At 41.1% G+C, this 27364-nt stretch overlaps 1 protein-coding gene across 1 annotated transcript in view; it reads right to left on the bottom strand.

Annotated features, from left to right (window-relative positions):
* Positions 1 to 374: 374 nt before the first annotated feature.
* The window catches only part of LOC113120452 (polypeptide N-acetylgalactosaminyltransferase 14-like), a 44663-nt gene continuing 17673 nt past the window's right edge, over positions 375 to 27364 (bottom strand). Inside the window, exons 4-16 of the mRNA XM_026290267.1 lie at positions 24064 to 24131; positions 23908 to 23973; positions 21643 to 21764; positions 20857 to 20944; positions 20511 to 20595; positions 17058 to 17161; positions 10421 to 10547; positions 9425 to 9517; positions 9237 to 9320; positions 8367 to 8511; positions 3042 to 3161; positions 2350 to 2665; positions 375 to 594 (exon numbers count right to left, since the gene is read on the bottom strand). Coding sequence (XP_026146052.1) covers positions 2507 to 2665; positions 3042 to 3161; positions 8367 to 8511; positions 9237 to 9320; positions 9425 to 9517; positions 10421 to 10547; positions 17058 to 17161; positions 20511 to 20595; positions 20857 to 20944; positions 21643 to 21764; positions 23908 to 23973; positions 24064 to 24131 — 1261 coding nt within the window. The 3' untranslated portion in view covers positions 375 to 594; positions 2350 to 2506. The remainder of the gene's footprint in view (positions 595 to 2349; positions 2666 to 3041; positions 3162 to 8366; positions 8512 to 9236; positions 9321 to 9424; positions 9518 to 10420; positions 10548 to 17057; positions 17162 to 20510; positions 20596 to 20856; positions 20945 to 21642; positions 21765 to 23907; positions 23974 to 24063; positions 24132 to 27364) is intronic.

Raw genomic sequence — 27364 nt, 5'->3', positions numbered from 1 at the left:
TCCCTGTCCTGTCGCCCGGGCATGTGTGGCGATGTGGCTGTGCTTTATTTAGATCCTCTAGGCAAACAGTCTCAGTTCTCCACTTGCCAGCAGCAACCGCAGAGCTCATGAGAACAAACCACCCCTGCCCATCTCGAGCTCATTCGCTTGCAGAACAGAAGTTTGCTCTCTGCAACTGCATGCAGCAGATATGCCATTATATTATGGACTAATGAGGGTGTGCTGACATGCTAATTAAAGCAGGCTGGCTGTGCGATTCGTTTGGGATTCATCTAATTTTGACGACCATGTAAACAACTACCTTAAGTATACTTTGATCATTGTTTACTTATGCAACCAGACGACAAGGAAGAAACGCAAGCAGCAGGCCATTAAGAAAAAATAGGGTATTTATTGTATGTTGATGTGCTAGCAGATCTATCTCACAAGTGCTTCATATTGGGGTAAATTCAAGCGAAACAAATGAAAAGGTTGTGCGCTGTTCTCCAGTGTGAGTTGGTGTGTCACATTTGGTGTGTGTTCCACAAGTTTGTGTGCGTCCAGCTGCCAAACTCTGTTCTGGAGAGCATCAGTATGATTGACACTCTGGGGAACCTAGGGAGGAAGACAGAAGAGAAGATCGGCCAAAGCACATACAGGCAGACAGGGTAGGTTATTATGCATGTACAGGTATGTCAAACTTTAGTATGAGGAATATCAGTTTTTGAAATATAATATAGAGGGTGTGTTCAAAACATTAAAAATACTGTCTGATTTGGTTTTCACTACTGTCTACTGAGATGCCTTTTTTAAGCATTGCATTTTGTATAAGCTATACATTTATGGATGTATTTTTTTCCAACCTCAGACTATATTTGAACGAAAAAAATAATTGGGAATAACACATTACAAATTATGCATGTTGCACATTTTGGGCATGATAAGCAAGATTATGTGATATTTCTTACACGTATAATATTACATAATACCTGAGCTGCTTTTTAAGTAACCCTCTTCCTTCTCCACATTGCAGTCAAGTCTTGTCCATTGTGTGCAACAAAGTGTCTATACTGCAAGCGGGTGGCAGGATGCAAAAAAGCAACAAAACTAGGCCACCCCCATTACAATCAATGAAGTTATCTACACTGCAAGACTGTCAGAAGGACAAACACAGCAAAAAAACACCAAAATGCCAAACTCAACACTGATGTTTTGGAAAAGGAGTCTCAGCCGACTAATGAGAGAAAAAGTTACAGCTCAAAGATAAAGCACGAATATATGGAAGCTTGTTTCTGCCACTTGAAAAAAAATTAAAAAAAAAATTAAAAAAATAAAGGTTATTGTTGCTTTTTATCTCACAATTCAGACTTTTTTTTCTCAAAATTGCAAGTTCACATCTCGCAACTACCTTTTTATTTTTTTATTCAGTGGCAGAAATGGGCTTCCATACAAAAGTAACTACTGTAATTAAAAAAAAGTATTTAATTTATTTATTAATATTAAATTATTATATTAATTTTTTTACAATGAATTGCTTTTTATTAGAAGTACATGCTTAAATATACTTTAAAACATTTCTCCAACACAGATTACAGTAAATATAGGTAAAATTTATAATTTCTTTTCAGCTAAATATAATTATGACATTAAAACAATAATGGCATTTATTTTTTTAACAATTTTACTAATTTAGAAAAAAAATGATTATTATTATTATGAAAAAATTATACCCTGCTCAATGGTTGAGCCACTGTTGCTATATCAGACTGGGCTGCGTTTCAAAGAAGCAGTGTTATTTTAGCATGGTTTTTTATGCTTGAATTATTTCACTTAAATATTAGTCATTTACATTTTTACTTATTTGTTTGCATATTCTGTTTTATTTCAATGAATAAAAACCATGTTTAATAGTTTTTGTTCACTGTAATGACACTGCCCAGAAGCCTTGTGAGTCTCAGTTGATCATACAGACCATCGATACATTTCTACAGTCTACTACAGTCTAGGTTTTACAATGCTTTTTGGAAACGCTGCCCTGTTTGAGATGCTCAAACAAACAGAGCAATGTTTTGACAGTCACATTGTCTTTAGGGGAATCAGCCAACAAGCAGTTCACTTTTAGTTGACTCATATTTAACTGGGATAGGAAGCAAAATTACCATTAGAAAATGACATACTTCATTCACCTTTAAGTATTTGCATGATTATCTCTAAAGCTCACTCGAGTTTGTTTTGCTTAAGAGTTACCTCCAGTACTTGACAGCACTTGTTTTTTTATCAGACAAACCCATAATGTAGAATGTAGCATTAATATAGCTGCAGTAATGAGGTCATGTCATTGAATCAGAACGTCCTGCAATCCCAGCATACCTGGGGTGTGCCGAAGAGACAAAGGGAGTGGACATAGCAGAACAGCAGGACACAGATGTAGCCCCTCCTGGAGGTACACACTCACTCTCTCTGCCTCTCTATCCATCTTTGACTCCAGCTGAGCTCTGAAAGGTGAGGAGAGGCCAAGGAGGAAGGATCACGAGAAAGGCATCTCCCATCGCTGAGTGTGTGCTGACAGTTCACATGGGCTGATCACCAGCATTTTACTGCTCTCGATGCCGTCCAGAGCCATCTCGCTGTCCACGCAGAAACGAGACGCCAGGTGCTCCAGGTGAGTGCCAGATTTCTGCCAACGCTGCAGTAACACAGGGCATATGAGCACATGTGTAAGTGCACATTAGCTGTGGACAGCATAAACTATCTTGCATGTAAAGTATAGTACACATTTATACTTCACATATATCTACTTATACGTACGCCTCCCTGCACAACAAACAAAGTGAATGTTTTCTGATGCTACAGTATGCTGCACATCCGACACTGACATGACTAATGTGAAGTATGGAAACGCTGACATCGGCCTGAGAGTAAAGCCTCTCCTGAGGGGCTGTCTAACGCTGGGACTGATACTCATAGAGCTGATGTCAGTGTGTTCCTCCAGAAGCTTTCTAAGTGTGCCCTGATTTATGGTCTGTCACGTATGTCTCCTGTGTTCTCGTCAGTGGAGTTACCTGCTTGCCGTCGCTGATGTTGCACGGCACGAGCAGGATCTGGGAGGCAGGAAAAGTGGTGGAGACAGACAGACAGTGCTGCTGCTGGCGAATTTGCTGTCCATGGGTGTAGATCCACTCCTGTGTGGGGAAAAAACAGGCTTTTCTGGTACTGAACTAATGTATAACAAAGTTTGGTGAGCAAAGCAATAAAATTGTAAATTTCTGCAAATCTGTTCTGATGAAGAAACAAACTTATTTACATCTTGGATGGCCTGAGGGTTACAAAATTTTCAGCAAAATTTTCCTTTAAATGTTATGTGACAGATTGGAATGATACCAAATTAACCTTTAAAATGGCAAACGAAATGTCTTTAATGAAGTCTTCTAATGAGTCACATTTTTTCATTAATTTGTCAATATTTAGCTTAAAAAAATCTTTCATAGATTTAGCATTTAGCATTTACATTACACTTCTGCATTTACCAGACACTTATTCAAAGCGATTTTTTAATAGCGGAACATAAGCAATTCATCACGGAGCCAACAATATTTATATTATACAATGGCATATTTATTAGAAAACTAGATTAGGAAACAAGCTACTGTAGAGCATTTACAGACTTGTTCATTTAAAGATGTCTGTTCTAGTATGTCATCTCTACTTAAATGGTAAACACAGAGCAAGAGAGAGAGAGATGTTGGAGGAAAAAAGACACTTTTTTTCATTCCTTTGAGAAGGTGGTCTCATTTGCAGTTCTGAGACACGTTGGGAGAGAATGACGCATGAGGGCAGTGTGAAAATGTACTTTTGTGAGCCATGCTGATGAACCGCTTCCCATCTGGTGAGTCTTACAGACGCTTAACAAGGTCACGCACAGCAGGCAGCAGGGAAACATGCTCTTGTGGTGTTATGAACACACTTAAGAGCTCTGAAATCACTTTTGTGGTGTTCCGGCCCCAAATCTACTTTCTACATTCATCTCTGGGCTTCATCATTTAGAGAACAAACATCTGAAAAATGCAGAAAACATTTACGAGGAACAAGAGAGAGACTCAGTTAAATAAATATTTTCTGAGTAGAATGAGGGTCGTGAAGTTTTTATGACTAGTAGTTGGTGGCTTTAGCTGAACCATATTTTCAATTTAAGAATTTAAGAATTTTTTTTTTGTTTTTCCATCACAGCATATAAAAAATATCATAAATATTAGGGATGCACGATCATGATTTTTCATTGCTGATTCCGATACCGATTTTTTTATAAGCAAACTGGCCGATTCTGATTCCGATTTCCAATTTTTTTTCTTTAAACAACAAACAAGAAAGAAGGAAAGTATGCATAAACAAGATGTTTATTTGTTATTTAATAAGCCAAACTGGCTTTTGGCTATTGAAAACAATAACCATAACCATCTGAAATTAACGGCAGAAACTGCACAGTAAGTGGCCTACATTCAATACAAACATAGATGGTACGGACATCAGCATTTAGCTTTTGTTTTTGAATTGTGTTGAAACATAGAACTGGCCTCAAATTAAAAGATTAACTGTAACCATGTGAAATTAAAGACAATCAACACACATTCAATAAGATGTTTCTTAATCAGCTTTCAGTATTTGTTTTAGTTTTTAAATTTGGTGTTAAAAAAAAAGATTTACCAGTGAGAATAAAAATAGTATGTCATATAAATAAATTACACTTTGGATAAAAGCGTCTGCTATAAATTTATTTATTTAATAAGCATCTTGAAATACTACACCTATGAGGTAGATGGATTATCTCAGCAAAGGAGAAGTGCTCACTAACACAGATTTAGACAGATTTGTGAACAATATTTGAAAGAAATAGGCCTTTTGTGTACATAGAAAAATTCTTAGATCCTTGAGTTCAGCTCATGAAAAATGGGGGCAAAAACAAGTGTTTTGTTTATTTTGTTTGGTCTATCTATCAATCCATCCATCCATCCATCTAAATTTAAATATCATACTGTCAGGATCTTGGTAAGGGAGGAACTCAGGTGCAGACAGGGATTCTCAAACAAAGGGTTTATTACAAAAAGGGGAAACAAAAACCCACGAGGGGGAAAACACGGAGCAAGGTAAAGACTAAATAACTAAAACAGGACTGGACTGACAAGATAAACAAGGACTCTAAATACTAACTATAAACAAACACTCACGGTAATACAAACACTTCTTAAGGAACAATCACAGAGTGGAACAATCACAATCACAGGTACAATCACAATGACAATGAACCGACGCAAGACAGAGCACACTAGGAGATCTAAATAGGGGTACTAATCAAGACGCGACAGGTGTTACAGATAGGACAATCAAGACACGACTAGGTTAACAAGGGGGGCGGGGCAAGGGAACGAGACAACACAAGCACATGGCCCAAATACAAGGCCATGCGCTTGTACACAAAACATGGGTCTGTCATGATCCTGCCTCAAGACTAGGAAAAAATCAAGGACACGAGGGCAGAATCATGACAGAACCCCTCCCTTAAGGAGCGGCTTCCAGACGCTCCTCAAGGGAACATCAAACACGGGACACGACTGACATGACAGACTGGGACACAGACACAAACCAACAGGACATGACAAATAATAACAACGGCAAACAAGAGTACACAACAGCAGGGTTGGGGTGACAAATCAAAAAAAACAAACAGGGAAGGGGAGGGGGCGGGACCACAAAGTTCATGGGGGACAGACCAGGGCGGGTGGGAGGGGTAGGAATCTTAGGAGGGTAGGACGAAGGGTGACGACGGGGGGTACGGGCAGGTCTGGGTGGTGAGGGGCGGGGAGGGGTCTCGGGACAACTGACAGGGGACATGATAGGAGCAGACAAGGGACGCGGGGAGACGACAGCTGGACACGGGACGACAACATCTACTGGACACGGGACGACAACATCTACTGGGCACGGGGAGACGACAGGACACGGGGATACAACATCAACGGGACACGGGGCCACATCAACGGGACACGGGGCCACATCAACGGGACACGGGGCCACATCAACGGGACACGGGGAGACAACGGCTGGACACGGGGAGACAACGGCTGGACACGGGGAGACAACGGCTGGACACTTAGGACTTCTGGGGACAGGGTCAGGGGACAAAACAGGACTGACGGGGACTTCTAAAATTTGGACAAGACGGGACAAATAATCAGAAAAAGCTTTAGCAGCTAGGATAATAGGCAGCTCCTTATGGGATGAGACCGACTGTACAAGAGTCTTTGCTGCAGAGTCGGCCGCGGCTCTCTCCTCCGCTCTCACGACTGCAGCTCTCTTCTTTGCCGGCTCGGGCACGCTCACTGTTGCTGGCTCGGGCACGCTCACCGCTGCTGGCTCGGGCACGCTCACCGCTGCTGGCTCGGGCACGCCAGCTCTCTCCGCTGCTGGCACGGGCACGCCAGCGCTCGCCGCTGCTGGCACGGGCACGCCAGCTCTCTCCGCTGCTGGCACGGGCACGCCAGCGCTCACCGCTGCTGGCTCAGGCACGCTCACCGCTGCTGACTCGGGAGGAGACAGGGTCACAGGACCGGCAGGCCCCTTCTTCTTCCTCTTCCTCCTCGGGCGCGGTGCAGAGGCTACAGCTGGGTCAGAGGCGGGTTGGGGGAGTTTGGTCTCGGATAGGGCAGACTCGGACGCCGAAGACTCTGAAGCCGACTCCCATGAAAACCGTCTCCCTCGTTTCATGGGGAGACTGCTGGCTGAGGAGGGCACCTCAGGACTCTGGGAGGGGCTTGCCTGACCCCCCAGGGTTGCCACGGCCAGGACACGACCCTCCGGGATCGCCGGCAGCTGGGTAGGTGGGGACCTCTGGGGCTCCTCCTCTCGCCCGCTCACTCCGGAACGACCTCCCCTGGTCCCCCGGAACACCACAAGGCGAGAGCCCTCAAAACGATCTCGCTGGCTGGCTGATGCCATCCAGCATTGCCTCCTGTCTGCTGAGTTCCTTGGTGGTCGGTTCATTCTGTCAGGATCTTGGTAAGGGAGGAACTCAGGTGCAGACAGGGATTCTCAAACAAAGGGTTTATTACAAAAAGGGGAAACAAAAACCCACGAGGGGGAAAACACGGAGCAAGGTAAAGACTAAATAACTAAAACAGGACTGGACTGACAAGATAAACAAGGACTCTAAATACTAACTATAAACAAACACTCACGGTAATACAAACACTTCTTAAGGAACAATCACAGAGTGGAACAATCACAATCACAGGTACAATCACAATGACAATGAACCGACGCAAGACAGAGCACACTAGGAGATCTAAATAGGGGTACTAATCAAGACGCGACAGGTGTTACAGATAGGACAATCAAGACACGACTAGGTTAACAAGGGGGGCGGGGCAAGGGAACGAGACAACACAAGCACATGGCCCAAAGACAAGGCCATGCGCTTGTACACAAAACATGGGTCTGTCATGATCCTGCCTCAAGACTAGGAAAAATCAAGGACACGAGGGCAGAATCATGACACATACATTGATAATTTTACAGAATTTATTTTTCCTTGTAAAACACCCCATACATTTTTAACTGATAATTCCTAGTGGCAGAACTGAAGTTATGTTAATTTATTTTAATTTCACTGCACTTTCATACTATTTCTTTAAATACTATTAATAATAGTAAATAGTACCATAAAAATTCACATTTCAATTCTGTATCTTGTTTGCTAGCTCAAATTAAAATCCAGCAACTGAATGGACTTTAATAGCCATTCATGATTCAATTCCGAATGACGCACAATTGTGTTTTTTCTTCCAGGCTCATGTGCAGGTGAGGGAGCCATGAAGGGTGACAGTAGGGCAGATTAGCTGCTCAGAGACCAGAGGGCACCTCTTTGTTTAATATAATTACACAGGAGTGCACAAATGTGACCTGAATTATATTTTATCACCCTGCTGTAAAAGCTGCCCTTTCAACATGCCCCTGGTTGCATAGTATTTAATGTAATCTAGCATCTCAGAGTCGCAGCCTAACCCTGCAAGATGTCACTGATTCCTGGCGTGAGAATAAAAATACACACTACCTTTGCTCCTACTTTGATTTTCACCAATGTGTGAGTGCGGTGCTTAAAGGCAAGATATGTTGTAAATTGTTATAATTTGACTTCTACGGTGTAAAAAAGTGAAAAGTGAAAGTGAGGTGACAGACAGATAGTTTTGTGAATGCAAGTTTTGTGAATTCCAAATAGACGTGGATAATGCAGACAGTGCTATTTCTTCCAGCAATGGTGGTACCAAAATTAAATGAGCTGATCAATTAATACTTCAAGCATGGTTTTTCTAATATTATGTCAGATAGTTTTGTACCTGGTTGGCTGCTGGTTCGTCTTTGGTGATGCTGCAGGGTGCGAGGGTGAGCACTGGGAGATCCTGACCCTCGACTATACGAGATTCTAGACAGTTCTGTCTCTGCCGGATCACACCAGACTTACCATCGGAATCATCAGGAACTCTAGATTTAGTGAATGAAACAGCACAGACTTTATTATCATAAGATAATAAATACCCCACAAAAAAAGAGAGGGGAAATAATACAAATTAGGTCCTTAAATATCTCGGCAGTTTCCAATGCAAATGATTAAAAATTGCTTGAGTCTACTGACTTTTAATTGAAGACTTTGGCAAATCTGAGCACAGTCTGGGACAATATTTCTCATCAGATACTAAAACCAATATATATGGTATATGTTCATTTTATTTCTATATACTCGATTTCAACTCTCATTGGTGTCTACTTTTATTAAATGAAGGATAAAAGGAAGCATAAAAAATGTAATTGTTCAAATTAAGACTCAAATGAAACATCATTGAAAACCACTTTAATCTTACATTACAAGAGCAAAATCTAAATATTTAAATATTTTTTTAGAAATAAAGTTTAGTTAAATGTTTAGTTAAAAGTGCATCAACATTAACTAATTTAGATCCCGTATTAACGACAATGGCATAAAAAAACGGTTGTCTTTTAAGGACAAAAATACTGAAAGTATATGAAATCTGCCATAGTGGGTGGAAAATCTTTCCCTCGAGACAGATGAAAGCAACTAGTGCACAACAAAACAGCTTTAGACACAGAGGGGCCTTATACTGCCATACTAAATAACATGGCACTTTATAATTATCAATCACCAACCGCAGACACTCAAATACCCACACCACACTGACTCCTCAACTCACTTGAGCTCTGGATAGACATTGTCCAGATACCACTTGAAGGATTTGCACTTGAGACTCTTGCGGAGCTCTTGCCTGCCGTGAATGCTGATAAGAGAGGAAGAGAATGAGTGGAATAAGAGATGAATCTTTTCCCTAATGCCTCCCCATTATAGATGCACATAAACACACACATGCTATCAGTCACTCACTCTCCGTAGGATTTTCCCCTGGCAGCCGGTCGAGCTGAGTAGTAGAACAGTTTGAACTCATCCATCCAAACCTCAGCAGTCCTTCTGGTGTTCCTGAAACAGAAAGAGCACTGAATGTGAGCACTGAAAGTGTCTCATACTAAATTCACACTTCAGCCTAAAGAAGATCATTTGGATGACCTGCCATTTCATCAGTAAAAAGTTGTGTACAGACAGGTATTATACACTTGCAACTGTAATTCTGAGAAAATCGGAGCAGAAAACTCGCTGCCACATTCTATGGCTTTTATGGATTTAAAGAGGGAGTGAAGGTGATATATACACTATATATACAGTCCCTTTTTTTTTTAATGAAAACTGGTGTCATGCACTGCACATCTAGGTTCGTCAAGACATTTTATTGCAGGTTATACACAAAAAATTATACATATATGAACCATATCTGATTTCTATACTGTATATATCTAACATAACTCTGCTAACAGATGTAAAAAGACACCGTTTTTAAGATTATCTAGTAAAGCCAGCCAAAGCTTTCTGCAATTATTCATTAGCGCCTCTGAACTATATGAGGAAACAGATTTTGTTGACTGAGCACACTGCATAGCAATTCAGATTCAGAAAGAATGTTGTGCTATGCCCTTAATATTTCATTCGGTTTCATGCTGAGGTTTTTCCCTGGAGGCGAAACGTGATAAAAGCAAACAAATTTTACACTGCAGATTTTCTTCCAGGCAGAAGTTGGAGTATTATCTCTATCTTTGGCAAGAAAAATCCAACAAATAACACAGAAAAACATCCGAACAGAGATTAAAATAAAAATGATTAACATATTCAAATTTACAGGTTAGCAACCCCCAAGGACAAAACAAGGTCTTCTGATGTTGATAAAAAGTGTTACATCCTTTATCAGCAGGAATATATTATCAAAAACACAGCTGGATATGCTGGATATGAATTATTATAATAAGTATGTGCACTTCTCAGGACTCTTACTTTATGTAGGTGTTGGCATTGCCCTCCGGGAAGATGTAAGGATGTTTCTTGCGGAAGACGTGGCCGACCCTGCTACAGGGAATGATTTCCAGGCTTCCTCCACACATCCATACTCTAAAAGAAATCTCTAAAACACAACACAATAAACACCAATCACGGTGGGCTATACGGTATTTTAATAGCATTATGGCTGTAGAGAGCATACACTAGCAAACATTTAAAGTCAGTAAAATGTATTTATTTACCTACCAAGACTGCATTTATTTGATCATACTTATTATTGCTACTATTATTATTTATTTTTCAGCATCATTACTCCATTTTTAAGTGTCAAATGATCTTCAGAAATCATTCTAATATGCTCATTTGGTGCTCAAGAAACATTTCTTATAAAGTATATTATCAATATTTTTTGGATACAACTGTGATACATTTTAAAAGAACAACATTTATTTAAAATAAAAATATTTTGTACCATTTTAAATGTATTTCCCTTAATTTCTGATCAACTTAATGCATTATTGCTAAATGAAAGTATTAATTTATTTTACAAAAAAATCTTATTGACCCCAAACAGTAGCTAATATTGCAGAAATGTATGTGAATGGTATGTCATGTAAAGTAATATAACTTGCTGACATGTGTATATGTAATTTAAAGGAGCCCTCCAGGATACAGCTTCACTCTTACGCCAATAATTAGATCATACAGTTGAAATCTCCTGTCTAAATATGCTACTGCCCAATGCTCATTTGCAATTATGAGCACAGTAGCCTACTTAAGTGTAATGGGCTCGTATCTGCATTGCAGTTTTCATCCTGGCCTGCAGGAGTCACTATCAACGAGTACGGAGTCATGTTACCTCCAGAACTACAGATGGCTCTTGTCCTATGAACTCTGGCCCTATGGTCTCTCCGCTCCTCCAGAGGGCGGCATCGCCCCGTACCATGTTCAGTGCTCTGCTCATCAGTGTTGATTCCTCACACCTGTGTTTGACCCTTTATAAGTCTGTTTGTTCCCTGCTATTATGTTCAGTCCTGAGCCTATGCTCCCTTTGTACCCAGTTGCTAAGTTAAGTTTGATTGTTCTCATATATTTGGACCCTTGTGTCTTTTTCTGTTTAACGGTAGCTAAGTTTGCTACGTTTATCTTGTACTTTGTTTTCTCAAGTAAAGATTATTGTTACTTTTTGAAGATTCAAGCCCCTTGGCCTTTTTGCTCTTTCGCTCTTCCGCTCTTGGGTTTAACAGTCTGGGAGTAGCTCAGTGAGTAAATTCACCCTCTTAGAGCACCAGAGACCCGGGTTCAATCCCAGCTTGAGGCAGCCTCGTTACAGCAGGACTGAACCATGGAAGCAAACCCAGCGGAAGAGTCTTCACCACCCTCCAATGTGGAACGGATCCTTGCTGCACTCTCTGAGCAAGCCACTACCATCCAACGACATGATCAAACCCTGTCTCAAATTGTCCAGATTTTGAGCCTTCAGTCCCAGGCCTCTTCATCCCAAGAACTCCAACAGTCCCCTGATCCTCAACCTAGGCCCATGGTGACCCTTCCTTCTGAGCCCAGATTACCAGCCCCAGAAAGGTTTGATGGAAGCCCTGAGAGATGCAGAGGATTTATTACCCAGTGCACTCTGGCTTTTCAACTACAACCAAGTTGTTTTCCCACTGAAAGCAGTAAGGTGGCCTACATCATTACTCTCCTCACCGGCAAGGCGCTCGAATGGGCCTCAGCTTTGTGGGACCAGAAGTCTCCACTAACCACAAACAGTCAACAGTTCATCACGGAGATGAAGAGAGTTTTCCAACATCCAGCCAGTGGAGGTGATGTCGATCGTCGCCTGCTGAATCTCTCTCAAGGTACCCGGAGCGCAGCTGAGTTCGCCATAGAGTTTCGCACTCTGGCGGCTGAGAGTAGATGGGATCAAAGAGCCCTAAGAGCGACCTTTCACCATGCTTTGTCATCAGAGCTCAAAGACGAATTGGCATTCCGAGACCCTGCCCCTGACCTTGAGTCCCTCATTGATGTAGCTATCCGGGTTGACCATCGCCTCAGAGAACGCCAGATAGAGCGGCAGCGGGAGACCAGCTTATTTGAGGCCACCAGTCCTGTTAAATTATCTCCTCCTCTTGGGGACATGGATGAACCCATGCAGTTGGGGGGAACTCGGATATCCCAGTCCGAACGTAATAGGAGGATGAGAGATAGATGTTGCCTCTACTGTGGCAAGCCAGGACACTTTCGTACCAACTGTCCTGAGCTTTCGGGAAAAGCCAAGTCTCGTCCTGGAGTAGGGGGGCCCGGGCGAGAATAGGAACCATCCCCTGCTCAGCAAACTTGGGTTTGAGGATCCAGGCCACAATTACCATGGGCCAGCAACACCATCAAGTATGTGCCTTTGTAGACTCTGGGGCCGCCGGGAATTTTATGGACTTTAAGATGGCCCAAAGTCTTGCAATTCACCCTGTGACTCTCCAAGAACCCCTTAACATTACTGCAGTTGATGGCAGCCCACTGGGATCGGGTCGGGTCAGTGAGTGCACTCCACCTCTTCAGTTAAAAGTAGGGAACCACCAGGAATTGATTCAGTTTTTATTAATTCATACCCCTAGACTCCCTATAATCCTCGGTTTCCCATGGTTGACTGCTCATAACCCCAATATTGACTGGTCCAGAGGAGTTGTCACAGAGTGGGGAACACACTGCCAACTGTCAAATACTGCTTTCTGCGGTCCACCTGAGCTGAAGTCTGTCCAAGAATCAATGTCTGGCAATCCCAAGAGCAATTCCATCTTTAGGCTCAAAGCCCCGTCCGTGGAAGTCATGGCTATTCCCAGGATCGAACCAGTCACTATCAAGCCCCCTCTTTACCCTCCCGAGCCATCCCGTGTTCCCCCGGAATACATGGACCTCCTCGAAGTATTTAGTAAGGTCCAAGCTGCCACACTGCCCCCCCACAGATCATACGACTGTGCTATTGAACTGATGCCAGGAACTTGCCCTCCCCGTGGAAGGCTATTTTCCCTCTCTGGTCCTGAGAGATTAGCTATGGACAAGTATCTGAAGGAAGCTCTAGATAATGGATTCGTCCGTCCTTCCACATCACCGGCAGGAGCCGGTTTCTTCTTTGTTGAAAAGAAGGATGGCAGTCTCAGACCTTGTATTGATTATCGAGGCTTAAATAACATCACAATCAAGAATCGTTACCCCCTCCCACTTATGACCACAGCCTTTGAGATCCTGCAGGGGGCCACCATCTTTACCAAACTGGACCTCCGAAATGCATACCATCTTGTCAGGATCCGGGAGGGGGACGAATGGAAGACTGCATTTAATACCCCGACAGGCCACTACGAGTACCAGGTAATGCCATTCGGGCTGGTTAATGCTCCTGCTGTCTTTCAGGCCTTTATTAATGATGTCCTTAGAGAGATGCTGAATATATTTGTGTTTGTTTACTTGGATGATATTTTGATATTCTCCCGCAACCTCCAAGAGCACATTCAGCATGTCAGACAGGTCCTGACCCAGCTGTTGAAGCACAAGCTCTTTGTTAAGCTGGAGAAGAGCGAGTTCCATGTCCCAGCTGTCTCATTTCTCGGCTTCCATGTGTCCAAGGGCAGCCTCCAGATGGATCCAGGCAAGATCCGAGCAGTCGTGGACTGGCCCCGACCCACTTCAGTCAAGCAGGTACAGCGCTTTCTGGGGTTCTCTAATTTCTACAGGAGATTCATAAGAAATTTTAGTTCTATTGCAGAACCTCTTTCCTCACTCACAAAGAAGTCCAACAGGCCATTCATGTGGACCAGCGATGCTGACCATGCCTTCATTACACTGAAACAACGCTTCACATCTGCCCCCATTCTAACTCTCCCAGACCCAGAGCTGCCCTTTGTCCTGGAGGTGGATGCCTCGGATGTGGGGGTAGGAGCGGTCCTGTCACAGAAGTGTAAGAGTGATTCTAAACTTCACCCATGTGCTTTTTTTTCCCGCCGTCTTACCCCAACACAGAGAAATTATGACATTGGGAACAGGGAGCTGTTGGCCATTAAGATGGCATTGGAGGAGTGGAGGCACTGGCTTGAGGGTGCCAAACACCCATTCCTAATCTGGACGGACCATCAAAATCTCACCTACATTCGAGATGCCAAGAGGTTAAACTCACGACAAGCCCGTTGGGCCCTTTTTTTTAACCGGTTCAACTTCATTCTCTCTTATCGCCCAGGTTCCAAGAATCTCAAGCCAGATGCACTCTCGAGGCAGTTTGAACCACCTGAGAGGGAGTTGTGCCCAGAAACCATCCTCCCCGCAGCCAGGGTGATAGCCCCCATCCAGTGGGATATTGAGACCGCCGTCAGGAGAGCCCAACAGCAACAGCCTGGTCCAGGTAATGGCCCTGGAGGGCGTCTCTTTGTCCCTAATTGTATGCGCTCTGAGGTCCTGCAGTGGGCACATGCATCCCTCCCCTCCGGACACCCGGGTACCACTAGAACCTGTAAGCTTGTTCAGAGGAAGTTTTGGTGGCCCAAGTTACAGAGAGATGTTAGGGCCTTTGTCTCTGCTTGTCCAGTGTGTGCCCAGTGCAAGGGGTCAAGAACTCGCCCTCATGGTTTACTGCACCCACTGCCTATCCCGAGACGTCCATGGTCTCACATTTCCCTGGATTTCGTCACAGGCTTGCCCCCGTCTCAGGGAAACACAGTAATTCTGGTGGTGGTAGATCGATTTTCTAAGACTTGTCACCTCTTACCCATGCCCAAACTCCCCACAGCTAACCAAACTGCAGAACTTCTGATGAAACATGTGTTCAGAATCCACGGCTTTCCCCAGGATATGGTTTCTGATCGGGGGCCACAGTTTACATCCCGGTTTTGGAAGGCGTTTGGCCGGCTCATTGGGTCCTCCATCAGCATGTCCTCTGGCTTCCACCCCCAGTCCAATGGACAAACTGAGAGGATAAATCAGGACATTGAGAAGACCCTGAGGTGCCTGGTGGCCGACAACCAATCCACTTGGAGCTCTCGTTTAATTTGGGCTGAATTCGCTCATAACACTCTGTACCATTCTTCTTTAGGCATGTCCCCCTTTGAGTGTCTCTATGGATTCCCCCACCCGTGTTTCCTGGACAGGAGCCAGAGGTTGACACCCCAGCTGCCACACAGCTTGTCCGTCGTTGTCGACTTTCCTGGAAGAGGGCTCGTGCAGCCCTGGTGAGGGCGGCCCGACTCCAACGGAGGCAGGCTAACCTAAGGAGGAGAGCAGGACCCTCATTTCGTCCAGGACAAAGAGTGTGGCTCTCTACCCGAGACCTTCCCTTGCGAGTGGAATCTCGTAAGCTGGCTCCAAGATACATTGGCCCCTTCAAGATCCTCCGAAAGATTAATCCGGTTTCCTTTCGTCTTCTCCTACCCAGGTCCATGAAAATCCATCCTACTTTCCATGTTTCTCAATTAAAACCTGTTGTTTGTTCCACGTTGTCTCCAGCCAGTAAATCTGCCCCAGCTCCTCGCATGATTGATGGTCAGCCAGTCTACACTGTCCGCAGGCTGCTGGGTTACCGCCGGGTACGTGGAGGGGCTCAGTACTTGGTAGACTGGGAGGGTTATGGCCAAGAGGAGCGGACCTGGGTTCCAGCTCGGGATATCTTGGATAAGGCCCTCATCTCAGACTTTCACCAAGCCCAAGGAGCCAATCTAAGGAACGTCAGGAGCCGTTCCTAGGAGAGGGGATCCTGTAATGGGCTCGTATCTGCATTGCAGTTTTCATCCTGGCCTGCAGGAGTCACTATCAACGAGTACGGAGTCATGTTACCTCCAGAACTACAGATGGCTCTTGTCCTATGAACTCTGGCCCTATGGTCTCTCCGCTCCTCCAGAGGGCGGCATCGCCCCGTACCATGTTCAGTGCTCTGCTCATCAGTGTTGATTCCTCACACCTGTGTTTGACCCTTTATAAGTCTGTTTGTTCCCTGCTATTATGTTCAGTCCTGAGCCTATGCTCCCTTTGTACCCAGTTGCTAAGTTAAGTTTGATTGTTCTCATATATTTGGACCCTTGTGTCTTTTTCTGTTTAACGGTAGCTAAGTTTGCTACGTTTATCTTGTACTTTGTTTTCTCAAGTAAAGATTATTGTTACTTTTTGAAGATTCAAGCCCCTTGGCCTTTTTGCTCTTTCGCTCTTCCGCTCTTGGGTTTAACAGTCTGGGAGTAGCTCAGTGAGTAAATTCACCCTCTTAGAGCACCAGAGACCCGGGTTCAATCCCAGCTTGAGGCAGCCTCGTTACATTAAGTCTGAATAAACAAGCCCTGCTCCAGTCTAATTCTGTCACATATGCATGGTTAATGATGGTATAACCCAGCGCAGAGAGAACCATCCAATTCCTCCACAGTGCATTGCTCTTAAGAATTTTATAGAGCCAAGAAAAAAATATACCAGTTAAATAAAGGCACCAAAATATGGTTTGAGAAAATTGCTTCCAGGGCTATTTCTAAGTTCAAATGTCATTGCGTGCCATTTCCTTTCCGTGATGAAACAACAACTCTAAGTATCCTCTGTCAGAGCTTGATCGAGGAAGGAAAGTGATTGAGGCTTATGTGCTGTCAGACAGGTGCTCTCATGCATAGTAATAACTCACCAAAGTTCTCCCCTCCCCAGATGTCCATGGCTGTGTCATATTTTCCCAAGCGATTGAACCAGGATCTGTCAATCACAAAAAGTCCTCCTGCTATGATGGGCGTTCTGAGGGTTGAAAGAATGAAAAAAGAGTGAACATTAAGTCTTGACACTAAACACTTCAATCCAGGTGACTGCTTAAAATACTGCTGTCACTCAGGATAGATGTTTGAAAACATTTCCTTTTGAATGGGGTTCGGTGAAGATTCTTGGAATGAGGAAAGAGAATAAAAGGCCACTGAAGCGAGTGTGTGTGGAAACAGTACAGCCCAGTTCTCATTCTCTGGATGAAGCTCAGCTTGCCCTTCAAAATCACTGTACCCAGAGAGCTGCTTCAAACATTAAGGACACTGGAGGAAACGGCTGTGGTATTATCGGAAGCATTTGAATTTCATCAGCCGTAATCTCTCATTGTGAAGTGGTAGGACACATTGTTTCATCTGCTGCTTCTCAGGGCGGCTCACATACTTTCATTTCAGATTTATTTACTCTTCACAAATCTGTTCTCATCTCGTTTTAGAAGGCAGAAACAAAGCCCAAAAGCTTCTACAATTGCTTCAAATAATTTCTAGGACAAAAGTATGGAAATAAATCAAATGTATGTTATTGCCAGATTTGAGAGATGGTCCTCACTGCAGAACACAAGATCCAGATCCAACGCCTCCCAACTTACATATCCCTAAACCTACCATTTCCACAACCTGGATTGATTTTGAGGGGCTACTGAAATTTCACAGTATGGACCAATTGTCATCAGATCGCTTAAAAGAACTGTTCACATCTCCTATATAATAGTGCACAAGTGGCATTATTTGAGTTGTCCATAGCACAAACATGTGGGAATGGTTACGAGTTTAAACAGATATGAATACCAAGTATGAGCAATATCAATATTTGCTTTTTCAAACACCACATAATAACTATCTTATGGGACGCTCATATAGGAACTACTTTTAGCATCATCAAACCCACTCTGGATTTTAACTGCACACTCCTGCTGTATTTGGAATAATTTATTCTATTTAAATAATTACTCTCTATTAAAAAGTCAATAAGATTTTTTAAATATAAATTACTACTTTTATACAGCATGTAGGCATTAAGTTAACACATACAGTACCATGGCTGTTTGGGTGTTTACCATCGAGCTGTGGGTTAAGTAATGGTGATGGGCATTCTGTTATTGACATACGCTGCACGCAGTAGACCAATCACGACAGACTGGGTCATCAGACCAATCACCACAGTTTAGCGTCACACAAAGGAGGGGTTTGGAAAAAATTTTCTTTAAACTAATCGTTTGGGAGTCATTGAGCAAAAAAGGAAAATATAAATGCATATTTTAAGATAATGAAAGTGTTTTTTGACCTTGCATGCATGTCAACCTGTTGTTGGGGACTCCCAAAACCAAAATAGGAACCTTTCATTACCCATAATAGGGGCAGTTTAAAAAATGTAAAGCAACACACTGCAGACAGTAGTTCAGGTAAAAAGAATTGTTGGAAATCATATAAAATGCCAGAAACATTAATTATTTTCAATAATGATCCAATCCTAGACTCCTCTATATATTTCAGAATTCACAAAAGTTAATTTTTTTTTATATTACGTCACAAATATACACAAACTATTGCCAGTCAGGGAAACAACTGGCTGTCAGTCAGCGGTCATGGTTGTGCTGTCCTTCTCACATATCATCCTGAAATTCATACCACTGCTTTCCATCTGCGTCCACACATACACACAGCTTTCAGTGACTCAGTTGCCACTGATCTATTCTGCATCTGTTGGTGGATGGGCTGCGAGAGACCCAGGCCGGTGCACAGCACCCACAGGAGCAGACGGGATCTGAGCCTCTCTCAGCCTGACTGCCTGCTTATCTGAGCTATTAACAGCCTTCATTACAACAGCCTCTGAGAGCGCAAGGCACAGTGTGAATTACACCATAACAAGAAGAGAGAGAGAGAGAGAGAAAGACAATGAAAGAGGAGAAAAAAAAACAGGATTTAAATGTTGATGTTATTTTGTTTATAATAAAATAAATACAACTGATTAAAGAAATTAATAGCAACTCAAAATTTTAATTATGATATAATAATTCAATTCTTAATGATCAACCATGCTGAACTTCCCAGTAGAAATCAATACTTCAGATACCCTTTCTCCTTTAAAGACAACATGAAATTAAAATACTATTTACGCTTCTAATAAATGCCCGTTCTAACTGGAAATGATTGATCAGTGCATGTTATTCTTTAAAAAAAAAATTTTTAATCAAAATGTAGTAAATTTCTCCACATCTAAAGCTCTTCTTTTTTTGTGTTACCAAGGCTGCACGAGGGAGGAAAACAATATTAACCAAGTAGATTTTTATATTTCCTGGAGAAAATGATTGATTCTTGCCTTTGTAAAACTCCCCCACACTGTGTAAAAGAGGCTCCAGTCTTCTCACTGCCTGTGTATTTAAGACCAAGCCAATTCTCACCAACCACAGCGCAATAATCATCAAATTGAAATTAATCTGAAATTAATGACTTCATAAAATTTAGATTCAATATTACATAATTATAATAATAAAACCAAGCTGTGGGTTTTCGCCAGGGTGTTACTATAGTTTCAGCATGTTGCTTTGTGGTTGCTAGGGTGTCTCCAGGTAACTTCTTACTACCGGCTTAAGTTAGTAAATAGAGATCACCTCCAAGTTTCTATGATATTCTGAAACCTAGATATGGGCACTGCAGTGAATTTGTGTATCTTTGTAGCATTTTAATTTAGAAACGAGTTTTAATAAATTAATAATAATATAGAATTTTAATATATTAATTCTAAATAACATAATTAAGTTTAAATACATTTAAGTCATGCTGAGGCCCCCTTGGAATTCTTCTGAAGCTTATTGGATTATGTTTTTACAAAAAATACTATTTCAGGCTTTCTACTGTAAAATCTTATGGTTAGTTGATCACCATTTCTTGGTAGTTAATTGTGAGGTTTTCTAAGAATTTCTGAGTGAAACTGTTCCCTAAACAAATGTTTTTTTTCATTGTAATTGAGAACCATTGTGCTAGTTTAATACTATGGTTAGCAATTTGTTCAAGTTCCCAAGTCTAAATACAAACAATAGTTATTGTGATAAATAAATATCACATAAATAAAATTAATCACAATTTCAAACATAGAAATCCAGTTTCCCTTAATTTGACAGAAGTTAAATGTGAATGCCATTTCATGTTGTTACTAAACCTCCTTTTAAACCTTTTTTCCCCCAGAAAGTAAACTGGATTGTAAACAAATAATTTCAAAATTATCTGTAGATTTTAAACATGGTGCTCAAAGCCCAGTAGGTGCTGGACCAAACCTGTCCTCATTTAGCAGAATAGTTCTAATAAAAGCCCTTCTGCTTCTCTTCACCTACTTAATAGGCTCTGTAGGGTCAGCTCTCTGGGATCGCTTTTCGGCTGATAGTTGCTCCCATTTAAAATGTAAACTCCAGTCAAAGCCTGCAGCAGAGATAGAGAAAGAGAAAAAGAAAGAGAGAAGATCAATGAAGTTTTTTTTTTTTTGCTTTAATTTCATGTAACTTTAATTTTTATAAGTCATAACTATACACTGCAGAGTACTGCCAATGATAGGCCAAGGCTTTCATCTCAGCTAATTGTTAGATTTGTTTCTGTCTGACACCGCTGATTGGGGAATGTGACCGGCGCCCCTTGATGTCATTGGTGGGACAGTGAATGAAGGATTATAATTGCAGCTTTTACCTCCTCGCAAGTCAGAGGAAGCAGCGACATAGGCAAATGTGTCCATATTAATGATGTCAATCACAGGGCTGGCGACACAGGTCGGGTCCTGAAAAATGAAAATATTACAAAATGAGACAAAAGAACAAGAGATTTAAAAAAGGAATGTGAACGGCTCGACTCTCTGTCTGTTCAGCTTGATTTCACAACAAAGGAGGTGGAAAATCAGCGAGCGTTGGGATTATCTGTGTTACTAAGAGCGAGCGAATGTGCACACACTCTCATCCAACATTAATACACCAGACACTCTGACCTCTTCACTCAACTCTCTCATGCCTCACAATACCGTCCTGCTAAAAGAGATGAATACTTCAAACTACTTTAAATTGCGTATGAAATGCATTTAAAAAAATGCAATTTTGTGAAATTTGTTCTGGCTAAGAACAAAAATCAGTTTTGAGTAAATGTATGCAATGATTTTGAATACAGTCACCATTTTTTGTGGTGAAAAAAACATTAAAATTTTTTGTGATATTTGCTGCTAGCAGTTTTATATGCACACAATATTTAAAGTTTTTGTTGTTGAAATATGCTGCTAAAATACATCAAATAACAGTTCTACTAGCAAACAGTACAAAGCATCAGGATATTCATGCATGTGCTAGGTAACTGGTTCTGCATTCAGTGCCGCCTCCGTTCTGCCTGCTGACTCTCTTCTATTGAAAACGAACTGAAAAAGAAGACACTTGCACAGGTAGAAATGCTCAATAGGCTATTGACACAATATGAACAAGTATAAAATTGTACCTCTTTGACCCTCTGCAGCAGTGGAGGCAGCCAATCTTTGTTGACCTCACAGTGACTGTCCAGAAAGGTCAGGATCCCGGCTCCTGCAGCTTCCGCCCCTCGAACCCTGGACCGGATCAGTCCTGTGACACACATACACACACATATACACACATAGATCAGGGACACTGGAGAACTCACTGTCCATCAGAGCTGCACATTACATCTGTTGAGAAGCCTGTTAAACTGACAAATATTCTCATCTCAACAATCTCATTCACAGAAAAAGATACGAGAAGAGCCATTTAAATCTGATTAGTTGAAGGGACAATTAAAGCCTTATGGTTATTATCGAATCAGAGCAAGAAGCTTTTCCATGAAGGCAAGGCTGTTAAATCGGTAGAGCCTGACTGAGGACGCATAATAATTGTAAACGTGCAAGACTCGTGCAAAGTTTCACACTGCACGCCAACTTCAGCCAATTAAAAATCCCATTTCATCCTCAATAAGGCTGTATTTTCCAGATGGGTGAGCGCACCCTCTACAGAGTTGTTGAGAGCAGGCTGTGTTTGTGTGTGCATGCATTTTGGGCTAGTGTGGCCCCTCTGTGTATGCGCTGGGCAGATGGAGAAGGAAAGAGAGAGCGAGAAAGACAGACAATGAAAGAGAGAGTGAGAGAGTGAGTGAATGGCAGAGATTACATTCACCTACAGCTAATAGAGTTAACATAGCAGAACTGCACACCCTGTTTGTAGCTCCGGGACGACAATAGGGTTTAAATGCCTTAAACCTTTTAACAATTTTCTCTTGTACAGAGTTGGCTGCACAGGGGTTTTATGCATTAATCAATGCTGTCTAAGCGACAATGTGTGACAGTGTGTAATGGAACCTCGGAGCACTGGAATAAACAGGGAGGGGGCAGCGACTGGATGATCATTACTAATAAGAACTTGTGGTGCCTGAATATTACATTATCATTCTTATTAATGTTACCATTGTTAAGGCTGCTTGCTCGTACTTTGGTTTAAGCCCTGATATTAAACTTTTGTGCATAGCTAGCTAGGGACATGACTGATTAGCTTATTTGCAGCTTATTTAGAAGAGCTGTGCTATTACTTTTCTAAGTGATTGGACTTCATCTGGCAGATGATGAAATTAGTAAATTAATTCAACAGGGAATTCAATGAGGGAAGGATTCAAGCCTTATCTAAGGAGCAGCATATCATACAGACTTTCATAGGGGACTTTTGACCACCTAGCAAAACCCTCAGAACCAGTGTTTTTATCTAAAACGAAATGAAAAAGCTCAAAATATTCAAATTTTTTATAAATACCACAATAATATACAGTACAAATAGTAATCATGCATCCATCCATAACACAGTGGAGAGTTGTATTCTTCCATTCTGACCGTGGGTTTTGAAGGAGAAAGCCTTACTTTTATTACCTTCAAGTATTTATGAAAATGTAGTTATTAACGTTTGAACGCATTACGACCCAGTGCCATTCAAAGCATAGTGCTAATAAACTAAATGAGAAATTTAAATCCAAATTGGACATGGAAATTTATGTAAAGCTTGACCTGCTTAATGACCTAAAAGGTAACCAGCCATAAAGATGACTAAACCTTTTAACATCCATAATGTTGTTAAACCATACTAATGGGATTTCATTGAATATTAAGTGGCCATTTTAGCCAACGTCATTCTCTAAGGGCTTGGACAGCCATTCCAAACAATGGCTAGCATAAAATCTGCCACAGGCTGTACAGCAGTGGCAAAATCAATATTTGCTATAACGGTTTAAGACCAATGTTTTCGGTTAGACGCACACCAAAATGCTCTGCTTACAAATGGATTTTTAAACGTTTATTTTTTATCACGAGTGTAAATCTGTGTATGCGAGCTGTTTGCAAACTAATCCATGCTCCGTCACCCTCCAGATTCAATATATCTGTTCATCCGAACGGAAAGATACGGATGACAGTATGAGTGTGTGGTGTATCTGCTCTATTTTCCACCTGTAAAACCGGTACATGTAAGGAAGTGTGAAACACTGTCCAGAGTTTCAGTCAATGGGCAGTAATCTTCCTCACAGTCTGTTCACCATCACCCTCCGAGTAACGCACCACCTGCTGTTAAAACACTCACCAGCACACGGGCGAAAAGCAAACAGCTGCTTTTAGAGTCTGGATGGTATTACAAACAGGCATGTTGCCAGCCCAAAACAAAATATTTAATTTATAGGGATAGGGAGAGAGTGACAGAGACATCATCACTGGCCTACCTTCTCTGCGTTTATTGCGAAGACACTTTACTTTGGGCAACTTGGTGAGAAGAAGGCAGTCATTTGCTGAAAGTAAAAAAAATATTCAAATGTATTTTTTTTTTTTTAAATATAAAAAAAATATTTTCCAAAAATGCTATACTGCTCAGTACTCACGATCTTCGCTGAAGTCGTCTACCAGTATGATTTCATGAATCAGATGCACAGGAGTCCGATTCAACACACTGAAGAGGAACATAATAAAAACTGTTAGAACATGACCCATAATATGTTCTTTATGGGTCACTATTCACATTCAATTTAACATCATTATGTGAGATCTGTTTCTGGGGAGGAAGCCTTACTAGCTACCAAAATTTAATAAAGTTTAATTACTAATAATTAATTTGTTATACTTTGACTATCTTCAATCTATTAAACAGTATAATCCATAATACTGTAAAACAGTACCACAAAAAATGTGCTTACAAAAAGCCCAAAGATAATTAAGCAGTTATGTTGTTAGCCAGGTATGGAAAGAGACACTGGGGCTGCATTGCTGTGGAGCTGAAGAGCACAGACCTCCTCTAAACCTCTTTTCTTTGTCCTCACACTAGGTGACTGATTGCATTGCACTCACGCTCACAGGTATGCTTCCACATGTCTGAGTCAGTACGACACATTCATCACAGTTCTCCCCTGTACAGCACATGCGCACTGATACAAACACTCACACATACACAAGTAAACACAAGCACAATTCAAATTCACTTTGCATCTCTACAGAGCGGTAGGATCCTCATATTTCCCTCAATCACCTCAAAAAAAAAAAAAAAAATTCTTCCCACAAGCAGAAATAGAAAATATAATGCCTATAGAAAGTACAGTACACATCCAACATAAGCTCCTGCATCATCACAAAATTGTATTTTCAACGTTTTAATCAATCAACCTTCTTCAGGCTTACCTTGCTTCTCTCAAACAGGGAAAATATACTACTTGGAAATAAAGGCTTTTCAGACTTTTCATTGAGATGTTTTTTTTTTTTTTTTTTGCTTTCAAGTGACAGTTACTTTGCACGTTGATTTATTTTGATTGAAGTATTCATTTGGAATACTGTCCCTCTTATCGTTTTACACCTGCTCAAAGACTAATTACAAATCAAAGCACTTTTAACACCAATTTCTGCTGCTGTTCCCCGTCAATGCTGTACTGACTGTGTAAGTGAATGTCAGTCTATTGATTTTTGGTTTTGTTGGTGGCTTTGCAGGAGCAGGGTAGCGCATTGGCTTTGATGCCCATCTAAAACATTGAAGTCTATCCGAAACATAAAACCAGGTAAGAAAACAGAAAATGTGGCCCTAAATTGTGTGGCTAAAAGTTAATGAAAGAAGTTACTATGTTAAAGCAGTTTACATGTATGCATTTTTCAGACATTTTTATCCAAATCTACACAAGAGGGACAAAAGCAATTTATACAACGCAAAGTGTATCAAACCATGAGATTAAATACAACAATTACATGAGATTCTTATAAGCTAAAATTAAAAATATACTGTAACATTCAAAACTCAAAACATCCCTCTGATTCCCAAAAAGGCCATTTAATTCGAAAGTTGTAAAAATGGCAATTTAAATGGATAAGTGGAAGGAAAAAAAAAGATATATGACCCAAGTAATTTATTGCTTGAAAGATTTTGAAATCTTGAAAGATATAAAGTGTCTCCTCCTTAATTGATTTTATAAAATGGTTACAGCAGCTATACAATAAAAACATCAATAAATTAAACATTCTGAATAAATAATTCTTCAACAACAATTTATATAGTAAGTTTGCATAAACTCTCTGCTGCCTTCGGATGCAAATAATGCAACATAGCAGCTTGCCATCCATCTCACTGACACAAGAATGTTAAAAGTTTCTTCAAAGCCATTCTGGCAAATCAATTCAAGTCCTTTCTCATCCATTTCCTGAACTGCTTTTTTTAGTTTACATTAGGAATTGCTCATCTTCAGACAGGAGGAAAAAGAGCCTTTGTTGCATGGACGTCACCAAGGTCTGTCCAGACCTCTCTATACCTGAGGGGTTAAGAAAAGCAAACAGCCTCTCCGCATACCTCCTCTCACATCTTTCTCACTCGCTTTCCTTTGCTTGATAAGTAGCCTCAAGGAGAGACTGAGGAAACCAGGAAATGCTCCAGAAAGTTCTCTTCCACCTCTTAGGACTCCCCTGTAGTAATAACCTCTGTCAGCAGCAACACCCATCAAAAACCGCCTGGGGCCTACACTTCAAACCCACTCTGTGTAAATGCTTAGTCTATGAGAGCATTCATGTGAAGAGATGTTTGTGTGCGTTCATGTGTATGAGAGATAGAGAAGCCCCACATAGGAAAAAGGTCATAGAAAGAAAAGGTTTAATACTGCTTTGCCATCAAGATGTCTGAGCATATCTGGTCCGTCAACAGGATATTTTGACGTTATTATCAGAGCTGATGTTAAATGGTTGGTAACTTTAACAAAGGTTCAGGGTTAAAGCAGGGCAGAAGTCATTTATGCTGTGTACGGGAGCTGCCTTGACTAATGTGTGATGAGAGTAGTTTAGATTCCACACCCTCCAGGGCGAAACACCTCACAACACATCCCTTAACTGCAGCCTCAGGAGCCAAACTGCACCTGGATACTGTTAATGCTCCATAAACAGTTTTTGACTTTGTCTAACAAAAACATATAATTTAAAAAGAAGTTATATTTGAATTTTCATATTATAGTTAGAATACAGAAAATGCATCAATATTGCACTGACACTTCAGATGCATAAATCAATATATTTTTTATTCATATGTTAATTTTTATCCTTTGTACAGCTCAATTCATGTAACAGCAAGTCATCTAAAAAAAGAGTCAACTCAGAATTGTGACATTGTGATATGTATTGTATCATTGGGTATTTGGCAACACCCAGCCCTAATATTAAGAACCATTAAGAAAATGAAGCCTAGTCATGTGAACACTGAGATGATTTCACATTGAGTCATTATTTTCATGCAAATCCATAAACTCAGTTTCTCATTATTGAAATAATACATTTAAATCTTTCAGCACAAATTTAAGACAAACCTAAAAATATAACTTAAAAGTAAAATTTAATTTTGTAATTTAAATGTATCATTATTATTACTATTAGTATTATTATTATGCATTGTGATGATTAGAAGATGGGGATAATAATGTCTTAATCCAATAAAAAAAATCAAGTGATTAAAAATTGGCTTAATTTTCCTATACAGAATATACTATATGGTACACATGTTTAGTCCTAAAAACAGGCTTCACTTTTATGTATATATGAAGTAATGGTTTAGGAACTGATGATTAAAATGTACACTTAGTCTTGTGTGGCCTTTTCTAAGCTATATCGACATGTGCCTTGCCCTAGAGCTACACCAAGACTTACTTGGTGCTCTATCAACCTACAGTA

The sequence above is a fragment of the Carassius auratus genome, chromosome 20 (genome assembly GCF_003368295.1).
Source record: "Carassius auratus strain Wakin chromosome 20, ASM336829v1, whole genome shotgun sequence".
In the NCBI taxonomy this organism is placed as follows: domain Eukaryota; kingdom Metazoa; phylum Chordata; class Actinopteri; order Cypriniformes; family Cyprinidae; genus Carassius; species Carassius auratus.
This window is presented reverse-complemented; position numbering and strand designations above follow the sequence as displayed.